This window comes from Pseudophryne corroboree (genome assembly GCF_028390025.1).
Source record: "Pseudophryne corroboree isolate aPseCor3 chromosome 3 unlocalized genomic scaffold, aPseCor3.hap2 SUPER_3_unloc_81, whole genome shotgun sequence".
Classification (NCBI taxonomy): Eukaryota; Metazoa; Chordata; class Amphibia; order Anura; family Myobatrachidae; genus Pseudophryne; species Pseudophryne corroboree.
Genome location: NW_026967576.1, coordinates 476289 through 496479, shown reverse-complemented (window position 1 = coordinate 496479; position 20191 = coordinate 476289). Strand labels below are relative to the sequence as shown.

Below are 20191 nucleotides of genomic sequence, written 5' to 3'. Positions count from 1 at the left end.
GAGAGCGAGGAGGTTAGTGAGGAGGAGGGGGTGGCTGCTGCTGCAGCCTCCAGTGATAGTGATGGTGTTGTGGCTCCGCAGCCACGCACCACTACAAAGACGGGCCGCAATGTTAAATTCAGCTACGCTGAGAATATGGCTTTGGTGCGGGAGCTGATGAGGCATCATCGGCAGTTGTTTGGCCATGATGCTGCAAAGGTGTCGTCACGCAGGAAGAGTGTTCTGTGGAGGAAGGTTGTTGCGGCTGTGAATAGTGAGGATGTGGTGAGGCGGACAAGGACACGTGTCTTCCCTGGAAATACTTGTGGATGGAACCCTTCATTCGCTTTGCCAGTATTCACGGGTGGTCAATCTGTTGAAATCAGAGCACTACATTTTGGCCACTGTGCTCGATCCTAGGTTTAAAGCCTACGTTGTATTTCTCTTTTCGGACACAAGTCTGCAGAGGTGGAAAGACCTGCTGGTGAGAAAATTGTCAACTCAAGTGGAACGTGACCCGTCAACAGCTCCTCCTTCATTTTCTCCAGCAACTGGGGCTGCGAGGAAAAGGATAACATTTCCGAGCCCACCCGCTGGACACAAAAGTAACAATACAAGTGACACATTAACAGGAAATTGTTTCTGTCACCATAGCGACAATTATCTGGAAATAAGATAATACACAGACACATAAAAAGACTCAACGGAAATCTTTGTTTTTAAACAACTTTATTTCATATCTTTAATACAGATTTTTCTCTATATTTTAAACTTAAAAAATACTTTACTCTGCACAACATGGATAAAATATCCTTTAAATCACAGAAACAATTCAAGTTACATTATAGTATTGCAGGTAAGTAAAACAGATACATATCAGGAGAGCCAAAACCCTATGGGGGTCATTCAGACCCAACTGCAATAGCGGCCCGCAGCAGTTTGCTGGTGGTGGCAAAATGCACACGCGCAGCGGCCACGCAGACACACACATTGCGGTCGCATCCCTGAGGGGTGAACGCGGGTGGGCCGGGACCATTTTCCGGGGGCTGCGTGATGTCACATCTGCGATAATCTCTAATTAACCCCCTATAAGCTTCCAGAGTGCACCTCATATCTCATCTTTTCCAAGTTACTACAAATGATATGAGATCGGTAGCAGCACTACTTTCAGGATTATTACACAGAACACACATAAAGGCTGACACAGCAAATAACAGTAACACATACAAGGGATTAATTAGAAATAAGGAAGCACAATCATCATTAAGTCTAATTATCAACTGGTTCTCTGTGGGACCCATACACCTCTTTACTGCCACCAGCAGCCCCAGGTACTGCGGCCATCCGCCCTGTCTCCCCCCACTACAGCCACCCACCCTGTCTCCCACCCCACTACTGCCACCACCCTGTCTCCTTCACTACTGCCACCACCCTGTCTCCCACCCCACTACTGCCACATCTCCCCCCAACTACTGTCACCACCCCATCTCCCCCCACAACTGCCACCACCCCGTCTCCTCCCACTACTGCCACCACCCCATATCCCCCCACTACTGCCACCTGCCCAATCTCCTCCACTACTGCCACCCGCCCTGCCTCCCCCCACTACCACCACCCGCCCTGTATCCCCCCACTACTGTCACCGCCCCATCTCCCCCCACTACTGCCACTGCCCTGTCTCCCCTCTGACACCTTAGTGCTGCTTGAGGACAATATTACCCACAGACAGTGCCTCCGGCAGCCCCCGCTGCAGCACTAGTGCCACCACCCTTTCTCCACCTCTGACATCTAAGAACTTCTTGTGGATTCTTGGTACTGCTGGTAACAGTTCTTCATCTGCAGATGGCAGCATGCAGGGCAGTAACAAGGCAGAAGCTGCTTCTGGTACCATGGACCCTAGTCATGTAGGGTTGGGATAGCCCATTATGTAATAGAGTCACCATCTTACAGGCAGCCGGTGAAGGGAGCAGAGAATGGGTGTTATGTGGCAGGAACGGGCTGGTTAGGTAAAAGCCTGGCTGCTGCATTCTGTACAAGCTACAAGCGGTGCAATTCTTTTGCTAGGAGACCCAGGTAGAAGAAATTGGAGTAGTCTATGCGTGATGATACAAGTACATGTATGACTGTAGGTAGATCTTCTGAGGGAATAAAGTGTTGGAGTCTGACTATGTTCCTCAGATGAGGATCTGATTGTGGCAGATACTGATGTCTAAGTGTCACTCCACTATCCAGGACACCAAGATTCCACACATGATCAGCATTTTATAACTCTGAACCCCCAAGCGTAAGTCTGGTTGGTTTGCAAAGCTGAACTGTAGCCCTGCCCTTTGGTGGTGAGCTTAAAGACCTGCTTCATCAGGACTGAATCACAGCCAACTGGCATCACCCACACCTGGAGCTCAGCTAGACAACCCTTTAGGATTGGTACTGGGTTCTCAGTACCTAAAGCAAAGACAGGTCATCTGTATAGCAGTGGTAGATGAGGGCATGACATCTGATTATTTCACCCGGTGGTAACATGTATATTGCAAAAAGCATAGGAGATAGGATAAGAACCTTGAAGAACAATGCATGGCAATGATAAGTATACTCCAGAAGATTAAAATGGTTCCTCACCTGAGTGATGTCTATTGTGTGCAACAAGAGATAATTTATTTCTCAGAGTATAGAAATCGCTTCTCACCTGTGTGACTTCTGTAATGTCTAACAAGAGCTGATTTGTGTGCAAAACATTTCCCACACTCAGAACATGGAAATGGCTTCTCACCTGTGTGAGTTCGCTGATGTGTAATAAGTTCTGATTTCTGTGTAAAACATTTCTCACACCCAGAACATGGAAATGCCTTCTCACCTGTGTGACTTCTGTGATGTATAACAAGAACTGATTTCTGTGTAAAACATTTCCCGCACTCAGAGCAAGAAAATGGCTTCTCACCTGTGTGAGTTCTCTGATGTCTAACAAGATGTGATTTGTGTGCAAAACCTTTCCCACACTCAGAACATGGAAATGCCTTCTCACCTGTGTGACTTTGCTGATGGGTAACAAGTCGTGATTTGTGTGTAAAACATTTCCCGCACTCAGAGCAAGAAAATGGCTTCTCACCTGTGTGACTTCTGTGATGTATAACAAGATCTGATTTACATGCAAAACATTTCCCACACTCAGAGCAAGAAAATGGCTTCTCACCTGTGTGACTTCTATGATGTGTAACAAGATCTGATTTACATGCAAAACATTTCCCACACTCAGAACATGGAAATGGCCTCTCACCTGTGTGACTTCTGTGATGTATAACAAGATCTGATTTACATGCAAAACATTTACCACACTCAGAACATGGAAATGGCTTCTCACCTGTGTGCTCTCTCTGATGTCTAACAAGATTGGATTTCCAGGTAAAACTTTTCCCGCACTCAGAGCAAGAAAATGGCCTCTCACCTGTGTGACTACTCTGATGTCTAACAAGATGTGATTTAAGTGCAAAACATTTCCCACACTCAGAACATGGAAATGGCTTCTCACCTGTGTGACTTCTGTGATGTATAACAAGATATGATTTAAGTGCAAAACATTTCCCACACTCAGAACATGGAAATGGCATCTCACCTGTGTGACATCTCTGATGTATAACAAGATGTGATTTCTTTGTAAAACATTTCGCACACTCAGAACATGGAAATGGCTTCTCACCTGTGTGACTTCTCTGATGTATAACAAGTTGTGATTTCTTTGTAAAACATTTCCCACACTCTGAACATGTCAGTGGCCTTCCACCTGCCTTACCTGTGTGTAGGTTAATAGGCTTTGTGTTCTTTGTAAAACATTTGGCATCTATAGAACACGGAAACACTGTATCTACTGTCAGAGCTGTAACAGATGCACCAATATCAGAGTGATCAGGAGAACATTTCCCAGGATCAGGGGGATCAGCTAATAGAGCTGGATGTATCATTGGGGTAATGGGATTAGCTCCTGGAGAATCCTGTCTACTGTCATTATCTTTTATGTCACAATCCGGGGATAACATTAGATGTCCTTCTGAGATATTCCTGCTTGTGTGTCCATCTGCTGGAAATAAAATACATTACGGAAATGTGACATTTTCTGTAACAATATTAATCCTGTAAACAATAGGAGAAGACGACTCTCTGGGACACTTAATTGTAAATGTGTGTGTATAATAAAACATAACTTTTAATGAAGGCTTTATAATATTGTGTCTCAGACTATCATTGTGTCCACCCTCCTGAGAACACTCACAATAACATATGCAATATTATAATAAGACTTAGATATCTCTCTCTCTCTTGTACTGGTAACTAACCATGAAGTATAAATGGAGATGTAGTCACTCGCCAAGTCCTATGTCAGCACCAATGTAAAACAATGGATGGGGGAACATATCGTATGATTTGGAGATTCTAGATGAACAATAATATCAGTCATATGAGCTGATGGATCAGAGAAATGTCTCCTAACGTTACTCCTGGAAGCACTGGTAAGGTAGCATTCCTTTATGTGTGTGCTCATACGCTGGTAAGCCTGTACATGTGTTACTCACCCTTATATAAGGTATATTGCTACAGCAGAGTAGGTGTGGAACAAGGTACTTTACATGCAATATACCATATAATACCCTGTAATCATCATCATCATCATCTGCTAGGTTATACTCTACTTTCTCTTATGTACTAGAGGACACTTGAGTCCATTTAGTACCATGGGGTATAGATGGGTCCTTTGGGAGCCACTGGCACTTTAAAAGTTTAATAGTGTGGGCTGGCCCCTCCCTCTATGCCCCTCCTACCAGACTCCGTTTAGAAAATGTGCCCGGAGGAGCCGGTCACAGCTAGGGGAGCTCCTAGGAGTTTTCTTAGCTTTTTATTTTCTAGAGATAGGTTACAGGAAGGCTGCTGGCAACAGCCTCCCTGCTTTGTGGGTTTTAGGCGGGGGGGGGGGGGGGGGGGGGAGAAACTAACTTCCTGAAGAATAGTGATGTGTACCGTAAATTTTTCGGTTTTGTGTTTTGGTTTCGGTTCCGCGGGCGTGTTTTGGATTCAGGCGCATTTTGGCAAAACCTCCCTGAAAATGTTTTGTCGGATTCGGGTGTGTTTTGGATTGTTTTTTTTTTTTTTTTTTCAAAAAGCCCTCAAGAACAGCTTAACTCATAGAATTTGGGGGTCATTTTGATCCCATAGTATTAACCTCAATAACCATAATTTCCACTCATTTCCAGTCTATTCTGAACACCTCACAATATTATTATTTTTAGTCCTAAAATTTGCACCAAGGTTGCTGGATGACCAAGCTAAGCAACCCAAGTGGCCGACACAAACACCTGGCCCATCTCGGAGTGGCACTGCAGTGTCAGACAGGATGGCCGATTTAAAAAATAGTCCCCAAACAGCACATGATGCAAATAAAAAAAAAAGAGGTGCACCAAGGTCGCTGGATGGCTAAGCTAAGCGACCCAAGTGGCCAACACAAACACCTGGCCCACCTAGGAGTGACACTGCAGTTTTCTAGCGAGAGGATGTGAATCTGAACCACTAGCCATGAACATAGGCCAGGGCCTCAGCCGTTCCTTGCCACTCCGTGTAGTAAATGGCATATTGGCAAGTTTACGCTTCTCATCAGATGCTTTTAATTTAGATTTTTGGGTCATTTTACTGAACTTTTGTAGTATGCTTTACAACAAAGAGGTAGAGCAATGGACTACTGTACCGTACTGCTATATATATACTGGTGGTCATCAAAATTCTGCACTGTCCTCCTACTATATAATACTGCGCACAACTAAAATGCACCACAGGTATGGATGGATGGTATACTTGACGACACACAGGTAGGTAGAGCAGTGGACTACTGTACCGTACTGCTATATAATACTGGTGGTCACTGGTCAGCAAAATTCTGCACTGTCCTCCTATACTACAATGCAGCACAGATATGGAGCGTTTTTCAGGCAGAGAACGTAGATATTTTCAGCACACTGAGCACAGATATTTGCAGCACACGGAATACAGAAACTGATAGAATGCTGCACGTCCTCTCCCTATTATCTCCAATGCACGAGTGAAAATGGCGGCAACGCGCGGCTCCTTATATAGAATATGATTCGAGAATCCGACAGCGGGATGATGACGTTCGGACCGCAAAATTGAAAAAATCCAAACCCCCTCCCGTCTTCTTTAGAGGTGGTCGGGGAAGATCAAAAAAACCTGCACCAACAGGTTCCCAGGAACAGAATCCAGGTTCTGCTTCCTCCAAATATTCAGCATGATGGTGGACCTGTCAGCCTAGAGATCAGACAGGTGGGAGCGAGACTAAAAGATTTCAGTCACGTCTGGGCGTCATCATGCCTAGACCCCTGGGTGACGGATATTGTTACCCAGGGGTACAGACTGGAGTTTCAGGAACTCCCACCTCACAGATTCTTCAAATCAGGCTAACCAGGTTCGCAGACAGAAAGTGCTATTCTACAGGAAGCCATTAAAAAAAGAGGATTTTGGTACTTACCGATAAATCCATTTCTCTGAATCCTCTAGGGGACACTGGAGTCCTATACAGTAGGGGTGTGAAGCCTTGAACCGGAGGTGTGGCACAATCTTAAATTAACATTGTCTGCACAGCCGGCTCCTCCCCCTTCACATCCCTCCTCCCTCAGTTTGAAGAATTGTGACTGAGAGAATAGGACATAACACTATAGCCCATGGCGAGGAATCGAACCGTACAACATATCAAAGAGCGGCCAAGAACTCTTAACCGAATAACAAACGCTGTTTGTACGAACTGATTAAAACAAGAACTTAGAACACAGCAGGCTGACAGCACTGATGCGGGCGTCCAGTGTCCCCTAGAGGATTCAGAGAAATGGATTTATCGGTAAGTACCAAAATCCTCTTTTCTCTTTCATCCACTAGAGGACACTGGAGTCCTATACAGTAGGGGATGTCCCAAAGTTATCCCCCAGGGAGGGAGTGCTGTCGGTAGCCTGCAAAACTAAACGTCCGAACTTAGATTCTCCGGACGCAAAAGTATCAAACTTGTAAAATCTTGCGAACGTGTGGGCTGAAGACCACGTCGCCGCTCTGCAAAGTTGAGTAGTGGAAGCACCTCTGGCAGCCGCCCACGAGGCACCCACTGATCGGGTAGTATGAGCACCCGTCATAACCGGAACCTGTTTGCCACAGGAAATATAAGCCTGCCGAATGGCAAGTCTAATCCATTTGGACAAGGTCTGCTTAGAGGCCGGCCAACCCTTCTTTGGCCCATCATAAAGAACAAATAAATGGTCCGACTTTCTGAAGGACGACGTAACCTGTACGTATACCCGTAAAGCTCGGACAACATCCAATGACACGTCCTCATCTGTGAGATCCTGGAAAGATGGGACCACTATTGGCTGGTTTACATGAAACCCCGACACCACCTTCGGAAGGAAGTATGCTCTTGTACGGAGTTCCGCCCTATCCTCATGAAAAACTAAGAAAGGGCTCTTACAGGATAAAGCTCCCAACTCAGAAACCCGCCTAGCCGAAGCCAAGGCCAGTAATAACGTGACCTTCCAAGAAAGATATTTCAGGTCCGTTCTCGTCAATGGCTCAAAAGTCGGTGACTTCAAATATTCTAACACCAACCCTATGTCCCATGGTGCCGTGGGAGGACGAAAAGGGGGTTGAATCCTCAGAACCCCCTGTAAAAAGGTTTGAATCTCTGGTAAGGATGCTAGTCGCTCTTGAAAAAAGATGGAGAGAGCCGAAATCTGAACCTTCAAGGAGCCCAATCTGAGTCCTCCCTCTAGACCGGCCTGAAGGAAAAGTAGAAGTCGCGATAAAGTTAGATGAATTCCATCCCCGTTCCTGACACCAAGCCATGTACCGTCTCCAAATCCTGTAGTAGTGCCTGGCTGTGACCGGTTTCCTTGCGGCAATCATTCTAGGAATGGCCGTTCGTGGGATCCCTCTGTTTCTTAAGATACGGGTTTCAATAGCCACGCCGTCAAACGCAGCCTGTTCAGATCGGGGTGTAGGAACGGTCCCTGAGATAGCAGGTCCTCTCTCTGAGGTAACCTCCAAGGATCTTCCGCAAGTAACCCTCGCAGGTCGGTGTACCAACTCCTGCGGGGCCAATCTGGTGCGATTAGAATGACCCACACTCGTTCCCGCTTTATTCTTTTCAGAACCCTGGGTATGAGTGGGAAAGGTGGAAAAATGTAAACCCTCCTGTAACACCAAGGAAGTGTTAATGCGTCCACTCCTTCTGCTGCTGGATCTCGAGTTCTTGACACATATCTGGGCAGCTGATGATTTTGTCGAGACGCCATTAGATCCACCTGAGGCAGACCCCATCTTATCACAATCATGTTGAAAATCCGTGGATGAAGGCACCACTCCCCCGGATGCATGTCCTGGCGACTGAGGTAATCTGCCTCCCAGTTCTCCACACCTGGAATGAACACTGCGGAGAGAATGATGTATTTTCTTTCTGCCCACAACAAGATCTTTGTGGCCTCCTTTAACGCCATCCTGCTCTTTGTTCCTCCTTGATGGTTTATGTAAGCCGTCGTCGTGACATTGTCAGACTGAATCCTGATGTGTTGATTCATGACTAGGTCTTCTGCTAAGAGAAGGGCATTGTAGACTGCTCTTAGTTCGAGTATATTTATGGGTAATTTGTTTTATTGTAGCGTCCACCGTCCCTGAAACTGATGGTCCTCTAGGACGGCTACCCAACCTCTGAGACTGGCATCCGTCGTCAGGATCTTCCAATCCCAAATGCCGCATTTCTTGCCGGCTGTAAGGTTCTTGTGTAACGACCACCATGTCAAGGAGACCTGTACTTGTGGTTGAAGTCGGATTCTCCGATGTAGGAGCCAGTGCGAGCCTGCTCCCTGAGCAATGAGGTTCATCTGGAATGGTCGGGAATGAAGTCTGCCATACTGGAGAGCTTCGAACGATGCCACCATCTTCCCGAGAAGTTGCACACAGAGGTGCAGAGAAACGGTCTGCGTCCTCAGTACCTGACCCATTAATCTCTGTAGGTCCTCTACCTTGCTCTCTGGTAGGAACACACGTAATAGGACCGTGTCCAAGATGAGACCGAGGAATTGAATTTGTTGAGTCGGTACGAGGTTGGACTTTTGGAAATTGACAATCCATCCATGTTGAATTAGAAATTGATGTGATGTCTGAACATCCTTGAGCAGTCGATTCTGAGATGGAGCTTTGATCAGTAAATCGTCCAGATAAGGTATAATTGTGACCCCCAACAGTCTCAGTCCTGCCACCATGATCGCCATGATCTTTGTGAAAATTCTTGGGGCTGACGCTAGACCGAACGGTAAAGCCCGGAATTGGTAGTGCTCCGCCACCACTGCGAACCGTAAGTAAGCCTGGTGAGGAGTCCAGATTGGGATATGCAGATATGCATCCTTTATGTCCATGGATACCATGAACTCGCTTGGCTCTAAGCCTGCAATGACTGATTGGATTGATTCTATCTTGAATCTGTGGACTCTTAAAAACTGGTTGAAAACTTTTAAATTGAGTATTGGTCTGACCGACCCGTCTGGTTTTGGCACGACAAAAAGATTGGAATAGAACCCCGTTCCTCTCTGAGAAGCGGGAACCGGAATAATGACCTCTGCTTGAAGCAATTTGTGAATTGCTGCCCGTAGTGCCCTTGCTTTTTGAGGGCACTGAGGCAATCCTGTTGTAAAAAACTGACTGTGAGGCCTCTGTTGAAATTCCAGTTTGTATCCCTGAGAGATTAAGTTGTTCACCCAAAGTTCTGGTGAGGTCTTGGCCCAGATGTCCTGAAAACCTTCCAGTCGGCCGCCCACCAAGGGGGACCCCAGGTGAGCTGGGAGGCCGTCATGCCACGGTCTTGTCAGCAGGTTTATCCTGCTTTCTGGTTGCTGCTTGCGAGCAGCCTCTACCTCTGCCCCCACGTGCTTGTGCACCGAACCCCCTACCTCGGGCTCGAAAGGACTGTGACCTAAATTAAGTAAAAGATGGTCCTGAATAACCTCTCCTAGTTTGTGGAGCGGTTCTCGTATAAGGAGTTGGCAGAAAAGTGGACTTCCCCGCTGTAGCCTGCGAAATCCACTTGTCCAACTCTGGTCCGAACAGCATTTCACCCCCAAAGGGAATGGATTCTACCGCCTTCTTGGTGTCAGAGTCACCTTGCCATTCTCTGAGCCATAAAATCCTTCTAGCCGATATGGCCGATGCAGATATGCGCGATGCTATTCTGCTAATATCCTTAGAAGCTTGACACAAGTATGAAGCAGATTCTCGAATGTGTTCCGCCAGCTCTGTAATCTCTTCTAAGCTATTTTCCTCCTCAATAGCTTGTACGATCCGGCCAGACCATGCACCCATGGCTTTGTTGACCCAAGCACAGATGATCGCAGGTCTCTGCGCTGCACCTGCTGCTACAAACATTGATTTTAACGCTGTGTCAACTTTACGGTCGGACGCATCCTTTAACGTAGTTACGTTAGGAATTGGCAAGATTGTCTTCTTTGACAATCTTCCTAGTGAAACATCCACTACCGGTGGGTTTTCCCACTTGTCCATTACACCCTTAGGTAGGGGGTAAGTTACCCGAAAACGTTTCGGAAATTGAAAACGTTTGTCAGGTTGTTTCCAAGCCTCCTCCATCTGAGACTGGAGGGATTTAGGAATGGGGAACGCTGCTGAACGCGGCTTCTGGGATTCGAACAAATCGAAATCCTCCGGCTCCCGGACTTCCTCTTCCTTAAAGCTTAGGATGTCCTTAACCGCGTCAATTAAGGAATCCAGACCAGAGATCGCCGAGTCTTCTTCAGGAAAATCGGCGTCTAGGATGGGTTCAATTAACTCACCTTCTTCCGTATCCAGAAGAAAACCCTCTTCCTCCGCGGTTTCTGGTATAATAGGAAGAGTTCTTTTAACAGCCCTGCGCACACTCGTCTCAGCGTGTGTGGGCGGTGTTAACTTGATGAGAAATTCCTCCATTGTCTTTGAGAATCCCGCAGCCCATTCTGATTGCTGCTTGCGGGATTCTGCCATTTCCTTGGAGATTCTATTGGCAAGGTTGTCTTCCCATGCCTTAGCCAGAGCACTGCTCCCAGGTGGAGCGTCCTTGTCTAAGCAGGAGTCGCACACCCCGGAGCTGCCAACCCGCGTGCTCTTCTTGTTACATTTCGTACAAACATAGCAGGTCTTTGAGGTCTTGGTAGCCTTAGACATGTTTTTCTTTTTAAAACCCCTCACCAGGGTATTACGCAGCGCTTTCACCCTTTAAACTAGGAATAGAAAGACTGGGAGATGACGGAAGCGAAGGTATTGGATCCGGCTGGAATTACCTGTCCCCTTTTCTTTATAAAAGGAACAGGTCAAAAAATAAAAATAAAAAAATAAAACACCAGCCGACTCTCAACCCTCACACCCCAACTGTAAATCAGCCACGATGTTAGAGTTGGCTTGCTTCTGTGTATTTTCTCCGGGATCTTTGAACAGACGTCCCTTGAAAATATAATTTGTAAAGTTTGTTTAATTTTCAGGAGATCCTCATATTGTATATATACACATTTCCCCAGCAGAGGGAGCTGTTTCCTAACTCTCTCTATTATCTTATGCCTGTACTAACCAGGCCGTGTAGCAGGGGGAGTTATTTCTTCTGTGTGGGGGAAGGGGAGGACCCATCCCTCACCTCATCCTGGCGCCAAAACGAACAAACATGATCCCCACTATGTAAGTTCATATGGTGTGGTTCTGTTAATATCCTTAGCCTTTTAACATTGATCTCCCCCTCTGCCGCTACACAGCGCGCTCCGGGTCCGTCTTCCGCAGCGGTGCCCGTGCTCCTCTCCGCACGTGAGTCACCCCATTTGCAAATCGCCCAGGGGCTGCCGGCTGGCGCGCGCGACGGGTCCGTCTCCCGTAGCGGCGCCTGTTCTCCGCTCTGCTCTGATCTTGCTGTGCAGCGCACCGCTTCCGCCATCCCCCCTGCTACAGGGAAGACAGGCTGAGTCCCGCGCCGCACTAAGTCTCCCACGCGCCGCCATGCCCTTCCTCTCTGATTAGCTGTATAAAAGGGAGTTTTAAACAATATTCGCAGTAGAGGTTTTAGAGAGAGAGGGAAAGAAAAGAAAAAGAAAAAATTATATCTTTTCTAACTGGATCCCTAGTCTAAGCTTGTACCAGTACTCACTATTAGCTGATTTGAGGATCTCCTGTGGAGAGATGCAGGTCCCTTCAATAGGGATATTTGTCTCTCTGATCTTAGGCAGCTTTGTCCCCCCTTTATTAGGGTTACGCAGCCCCTTTTAGATTTTCAGTCAGGAGCTCAAGTGCTCCATGTATTGTGCCTCCAGCACAATTCTTCAAACTGAGGGAGGAGGGATGTGAAGGGGGAGGAGCCGGCTGTGCAGACAATGTTAATTTAAGATTGTGCCACACCTCCGGTTCAAGGCTTCACACCCCTACTGTATAGGACTCCAGTGTCCCCTAGTGGATGAAAGAGAAACTGGTACAAACAAATGTTATTGTTCCAGTTCCACCTCACCCAAAAATCAAGGGTTATTACTCAAACTTGTTTGTGGTACCAAAACCGGATGGTTCGGTAAGGCCTATATTGAACCTGAAGGTGTTGAAACCCTACTTGAGGGTTTTCCAATTCAAGATGGAGTCTCTGAAAGCGGTGCTCTCAGGACTGGAGGAGGGGGAATTCCTAGTATCCCTGGATATCAAGGATGCGTACTATCACATTCCGATCTGGCCGCCTCACCAGGCCTATTTACGGTTTGCACTACAGGACTGTCACTATCCGTTCCAAACATTGCCATCTGGCCTCTCCACAGCACCGAGGGTGTTCACCATGGTCATGGCGGAGATGATGCTACTCCTACGCAAACAGGGAGTGAACATAATTCCATATCTGGATGATCTGCTGATAGAGGCATCTTCCAAGGAGAAGCTGTTGCAGAGTATTAAGCTCTCAACTCAACTACTCTGGGATCATGGGTGGATCCTGAACCTTCCAAAGTCACATTTGGAACAGACAAGGAGACTGCCTTTCCTGGAGATGACACTCAACACGGAAGTGCAGAGGGTGTTTCTACCGGTGGAGAAAGCTTTGGTGATCCAATCAATGGTCCGGGATGTCGTGAAACCTCCCCGGGTATCGGTTCATCGGTGCATTTGTCTTCTGAGGAAGATGGTATCCTCCTACGAGGCTCTACAATACGGAAGATTCCATGCACGCTTCATCCAGCTGGATCTCCTGGACAACTGGTTGGGATTGCATCTTCACATGCACCAACGGATATGCCTGTCGCCGAATGCCAGAATTTCACTACTCTGGTGGCTGCAAACTTCTCACCTGCTCGAGGGCCGCAGGTTCAGGATTCAGAATTGGATTCTTCTAACCACGGATGCAAGCCTCACCCAGGGGGAAAACTTCCAAGGAAAGTGGTCAAGCCAGGAACCGGTCCTTCCAATAAACATTCTGGAACTAAGAGCCATATACAATGGCCTTCTAAAAGTGGCTCATCTTCTGCAATATCGAGTCATGCAGGTTCAGTCGGACAACATCACAGCGGTGTCCTACATAAACAGGCAGGGTGGAACGAAGAGCAGGGCTGCAATGTCAGAGGTAACAAGAATCCTCCTCTGGGCAGAACGACATGCGCTGGCGCTGTAGGCGTTCATTCCTCAGCAGACACAATCTCCTTCCAGGAGAAAGGGGCCTCCACCCAGAGGTATTCACAGAGGTAACACGCCGATGGGGTGTACCTCAGATAGACATGATGGCCTCTCGCCTCAACAAGACGCTTCGGAGGTACTGTTCCAGGTCACGAGACCCACAGGTAGTGGCGGTGGACGCCCTGGTGACTCCGTGGGTGTTCCAGTCAGTATATGTGTTCCCTCCACTTCCACTCATCCCAAGGATTCTAAAACTAACAAAAAGATAACCAGTTCCAGCGATCCTCATTGCTCTTGACTGGCCAATGCAGGCTTGGCACGTGGATCTTCCGAGGCCTCTTCCTCTTCGTGAGGACCTTCTACTGCAGGGGCCGTTCGCCTATCACGACTTACCGCAGCTACGTTTGACGGCATGGAAGTTGAATGCCAGATCTTAGCTTGGAAGGGCATTCCGAATAAAGTTTTTCCTACTCTGATCCAAGTTAGGAAGGGGGTAACGTCTAAGCATTACCATCGGATTTGGAAAAAGTATGTGTTTTGGTATGAATCCAAGAAGTTTCCTACGGTGGAGTTTCAACTGGGACATTTTCTCTTTCTGCAAGCGGGTGTGGATGTTGGCCTATGCCTGGGCTTCATCAAGTTCCAGATTTTGGCCTTGTCTATTTTCTTCCAGAAACAATTGGCTGCTATCCCTGAGGTTCAGACTTTCTTGAGAGGAATTCTGCACATCCAACCACCCTTTGTGCCTCTTATGTCACCTTGGGATCTTAATGTGGTGCTGCAGTTCCTGCAATCGGATTGGTTCGAACCTTTACAGGAGGTGGACGTAAAGTTTCTTATTTGGAATGCAGTCACGTTGTTGGCCTTGGCTTCTGCCAGACGTGTGTCAGAATTGGTTGCATTTTCGCACAAGAGCCCCTACTTGATTTTCCTTGAGGATAGAGCGGAGCTCAGAACGCGTCAACAATTTCTCCCTAAGGTTGTGCCGGCTTTTCATATAAACCAACCTATTGTGGTGCCAGTGGCTACTGACACCTCAATTACCTCAAAGTCCGTGGATGTCGTGCGGGCTTTGAAAATCTATGTGAAGAGAACTACTCATCACAGGAAACCAGACGCACTATTTGTACTTTATGATCCCAACAAGATTGAGTGTCCTGCTTCTAAGCAGACAATTTCACGCTGGATCAGGCTTACTATCCAGCATGCTTATTCCACGTCAGGATTGACAATTCCAAAATCTGTTCAGGTCCACTCTACCCGTAAAGTGGGTTCTTCCTGGGCAGCTGCCCAGGGTGTCTCGGCTATTCAGCTTTGCCGAGCAGCTACTTGGTCAGGGTCGAACACGTTTGCTAGGTTTTACAAGTTCTATACTTTGACCAAACTTGAGGTCCTCAGAGGCCAATCAGTTCTGCAGGAACCTCAGTACTCTCACTCCTGTACTGGGAGTCCATGGTACTAAATGGATCCCAGCATCCTCTAGGACGTAAGAGAAAATAGGATTTTAATTACCTAACGATAAATCCTTTTCTCGTAGTCCATAGAGGATGGTGGGTGCCCGCCCTGTGCTTCGTATTACTGCATTGTTAATTGGTTCAGTATTGTTGGTTCAGCTGTTGCTGAATTGTTCCAAGTTGGTTAGTTTGGCCTTATGTTTATGTGTGAGCTGGTGTGAATCTCACCACTATCTGTGTAATTCCTTCTCTCGAAGTATGTCCGTCTCCTCAGGCACAGTTTCTAGACTAAGTCTAGTAGGAGGAGCATAGAGGGAGGGGCCAGCCTACACTATTAAACTCTCAAAGTGCCAGTGGGTCCCAAAGGACTTGTCTAGCCCCCCTGGTACTAAATGGACCTTAGCATCCCCAACAGACTACGAGAAAAGGACATCCCCATCATCAGTGTCTTACCTCTATTCTCTCAATAGTAATAAGGATGATGTGTGTACGGTAAGTATGATACAGAGAATTACATATCAGAATCTATACTGCTGCCGCCATACTTTGTATTCTCTAGGATCCGTTCGCTGCATAAACCTTGCAGATTTTTCAAAGGTTTATGCAGCGAAACGCGTCAGGCATTTACCCTTTTGAACAGGACAACCCGGAATTGGACCCGAACCAGCCCATATCACCTACCAGCTATCCAGTGGAGTCCTAGAGAGGCACCATCCTATCTCCGCATCGCATGAGGTACCCACCATACATGGGATATTGCAATAACCCTCTAGCGGCATATGGAACTTTTATTTGGACTCAATACCATCTAAAAGGGACTCTTTATAGTGGAATTTAACTGGACATATCATCTATGGGCAAATGTGGAACGGATCCTAGAGAACACAAAACATCAGTCCTGAATAATTTCCTGGGGTAAACTTTATCCATCTTATATCATTGGCTAAATCATTCCTTGCTTACAATTTGCTTATTTTGCACAAAATACTGCTTTTTAAAGAGTTAGTTTTTTAATAAATTGTTTTACAATGTACACACTTAGTGAATGGTACTGTTCTTTCCTCTCATAGCGCAGCCTCCTTTTCTTTTCTATTGTTACCATATAGGGAGTGACTCCCCTAAATACTGGCTGCTGCTTAGCCAAGCACCTCGCCTCATAGCGCCCGAATTCCCCTGGGTATTTTTTTTCCTTATTCCCCAATCTATTAAGTCCCCCACTCCTCCTGCCCTATAGCCGCTCGCTCCGCTCACTCCGGGCACTGTTCACTGCTGCAGCCTAGTGACGCCTATGAAGCCATGGGCTGTATTCTGGGGCTATGTGCGCCCAGTCTTTCCTGCACGCTCCGGATACCAGACTTGAAGGTGCTTTTGGCTCAGACGGGAGTACTTGCTCACCAGATAACACAGGTGCGTAGCTCCCGCTACTGCTAGGGATAGAACGGGCTGCCCACAGTCACCGGAACCCGGCGGTGATATTGGGGAGGGAGATGACTGCCATTTTGGATCCTGGTGCGTGGCCACTGAATGCTTTGCCTTCTGCCTTCAATAAGGTTTAATATAACTAAGTGTCCTGACGGCTGGATCGGGGTCACTACACTAAATTGAAGCATTTGCCTGGAGGTGAAACTACCTTCTATTTATATAGTACCACTATAATCTACTTCCCTGGAAGAAAAAAAGACAAGGCTGAGATTTGAACTTTTATGGAGCCTAAACGTAGGCCCACATCCACAACAGCCTGCAGGAAGTGCAAGAAATGTCCCAGATGAAAATCCACAGCAGAATACTGTTGACCCTCACACCAAGAGACACATTTCTTCCATATGCGATGGTAATGTTTCGATGTGACCATCTGGCCGGCTTGGAGCATAGTCGAGATAACCTTTCCCGGAATCTTTCCTGGCAAAAATCCTCCCAATATACTTTCAATGCATCAAACGTAGCCGTGGTAAGTCTGGATAGATGAATGGCCCTTGTGTAAGACGATCATCCTGAATTGGCAGAGGCCAGGGGCCTACGAGTAATAAGGCTAGAATGTCTACATACCAGGCCCTGCGGGGCCAGTCTGGGGCAATCAGAATTGCCTGAACCCTGTCCCCTTAAGTCCTTTGAGAACTCTTGGAATTAGAGGAACTGGAGGGAACAAGTACACCAACCGGTAAATCCACGGTGTCGCCAGAGCGTCCACTGCTGCGGCCTGTGTATCCCTCGTCCCAGATCAGTAACGCAGAAGCTTCTTGGTAAGCTGAGAAATCAACAAGTCGATTTGCGGGTAGCCACACCGATGAAATATCTGCTGAAAAACTTGCGGGTAGAGGCCCCATTCCCCCAGGTGCAGATCATGTCTACTGAGGAAGTCTGCTCCCCAATTGTCTACTCCCAGAATTAATATGGTGGAAATGGCCTTGGAATTCCACTCCATCCAGAGGAGTATCTGTGACACCTCCCTCATTGCAGTTCTGCTGTTTGGACCTCCTTGTTGGTTTATGTATGCCACAGTTGGTGCATTTTCCAACCATACCTGTATGGCCTGATACTGAAGGATATAAAAGAGGTCAGCAGAAGGGCATTGTAAATCGCCCTGAGTTCCAAAACTTTTATCGGAAGGGAAGCCTCTTGGTCAGACCACCTTCATTGGAACCGAGCCCCTAGGGTCACTGCCCCCCAACCATGGAGGCTTGCATCCGTTGTCAACAGAATCCAATCCTGAATTCTGAAGTGTCGACCCTCCAGGAGGGAGATCAGCAACCACCATAAGAGGGAAATCCTGGCGTTTGTTGAAAGGCATATCATCTGGCGTATGTGCAGATGTGACCCAGACCATTTGTCCAGCAGATCCAGCTGGAATGGTCATGCATGGAATCTTCCTTACCGAAATGCGTCGTAGGAGGCCATCATCTTTCCCAGTAAGCGTATGCAAAGATGTACCAAGATTTTGTTCAGCTTCAAAATGGAATGTACCATCGTCTGAATTATCTTTGCCTTGTCCATAGGAAGGAACACCTTCTGAGACACCGTGTCCAATATCATTACCAGGAACTGAAGCCTCTGCGTAGGTCCTAGGTGGAATTTCTGCAGATTGAGAATCCACCCATGATCCGTGAGTAGTCGTGTTTGAAGGCTGATCTTTTCCATCAAGTGCTCTGAATATAGCCATTATGAGGAGATCGTCCAAGTATAGAATGATTTTCACTTCCTGCTTGCGGAGTTGTAGCAACATCTCTGCCATCACCCCTGATAACATCCTCAGTGCCGTTGATAAGCCGAAAGGCAAGACCTGGACCTGGTAGTGGCTGTGCTGCAGTGCAAACCTGAGGTAAGTCTAAAGAGGCGACCATATTGGGATGTGAAGATATGCATCCTTAATAGCCAGAGAAACCAGGAATTCCCCTTCTTCCATGTCACGCTTGGCTTGAGTTGGGGATCTGACGACTGATAATTGACTGAGGGAGCAGCTATCGGCAAAGGAAGGAAATGAGGTGGCTGAATGTAGTTCTTACTCATGGATTGAATACTTAGGCCTGAAGATGTAGAGGGGTAGGCAATGAGGACAATGACCGAGAATGATACACTGAAGAAAGAGGAATTCAGTTTTAATGAGGCCGCAAATCATACACTACGACTAGGAGAGACGTCCGAGTGAATTCTGAAAGACAAAAGGTACATGACTTGTAAACGATGCTGAAGAATACTGAATGGAGAAGTGACTTGTGATTTGTAAACGATGCTGAAGAGAGGATCGCTGTGAGCACCATCCGCAAACGGAGACCCTCTGCCAGATATCAGGATACCAGGGGTTTAACCATAAGAGCAGGTGGACTGGGAGCAAAGGACTGCAATAACAGAACTGACCACCAGGCGGACACAACAGAACCAGGATACCAGGGGTTAACCTGGGAGCGCAGGGCACCTTACAGCAGCAAGTAACTTGAAGTACTGGCAACATAGCTAAGCATCAACCCCTTTTTATAAGGGAAGCCTGTACCGGATTGGCTGGACGCGAACTGGGATACCTATCGTCTTGGATTGATCTCCAACATGGTGGCTCCCTGCACAGAGGACACATGTGGAACCAGCACACAGCCACTACCTCTGGCCTCAGCCTCCCAGACGCCGCTCTCCAGTAACAGGACACTTGGAAACAGACACCTCCGGCTGCCATGCTCCGCTCCCCAGGACCCGGACCCCGGCCTCCAGACACCCAGCAGCCGCACTGGAAGACCTTGCTGCTGTAGCTCCTATCCATCGCAGCGACACCAGCCAGCTAAGAGGAAGGCCGCAGGGACCAGAACCGGTGGTAAGACTCCGGATGCTGACAGTACCCCCCTTTTTAGGGTGGTCTCCGAACACCCACGCTGCTTAGTGGGATTCTTGGCATGAAAGGCACAACTCAGTCTTGGAGCATGAACATCCTCTGCAGCCACCCAAGATCTTTCCTCCGGACCATATCCTCTCCAATCTATGAGATACTGGAGACGACCATACCTCTTGCGGAAGTCAAGAAACTTATGAACCTCGAATTCCTCATTTGGAGCAGCTTGAACCTTGGGAGGTTAAGGGAAAGATGCCCGAAAATGATTTAGTACAAGAAGCTTTAGCAGAGAAATGTGGAAGGCATTGGGAATTTTCAAATAGGGAGGCAGTTTCACCTTGTAAGAAACAGGATTCAACACTCGCAATAGGATACGGACCGATGAATCTTGGAGCAAACTTTTTGGTAGGAACTTTGAGTCTGAGGTCTCTGGTGGATATCCAAACACGATCTCCCACTTTGAGACTAAGAACAGCCCTATGTTTCCGATCAGCATAGGTCTTTTATTTCTGGGAAGTCTCAAGTAGCGCCTTATGAATTTGACTCCAAATCTTAGTGAACTGACGAAGAGCGGATTCAGCAGCAGGAACCTCAAGAGGTGGGAGAGATTAGAAGGAAGGAACTCGTGGATGAAAACTATAGTTAATGAAGAAAGGAGTGGAATTGGTAGAAGAATGATATAGGTTATTGTATGCAAACTCAGCAAATGGGAGGTAATCCATCCAGTCTTACTGAGCAGGGGACATGAACA

At 47.3% G+C, this 20191-nt stretch overlaps 1 protein-coding gene across 1 annotated transcript in view; it reads right to left on the bottom strand.

Moving 5' to 3' along the window:
• Window positions 1-1639: 1639 nt before the first annotated feature.
• Window positions 1640-20191, bottom strand: part of LOC134984804 (gastrula zinc finger protein XlCGF26.1-like) — a 139917-nt gene continuing 121365 nt past the window's right edge. The window contains exon 3 of the mRNA XM_063950286.1: window positions 1640-3700. Coding sequence (XP_063806356.1) covers window positions 2631-3700 — 1070 coding nt within the window. The 3' untranslated portion in view covers window positions 1640-2630. The remainder of the gene's footprint in view (window positions 3701-20191) is intronic.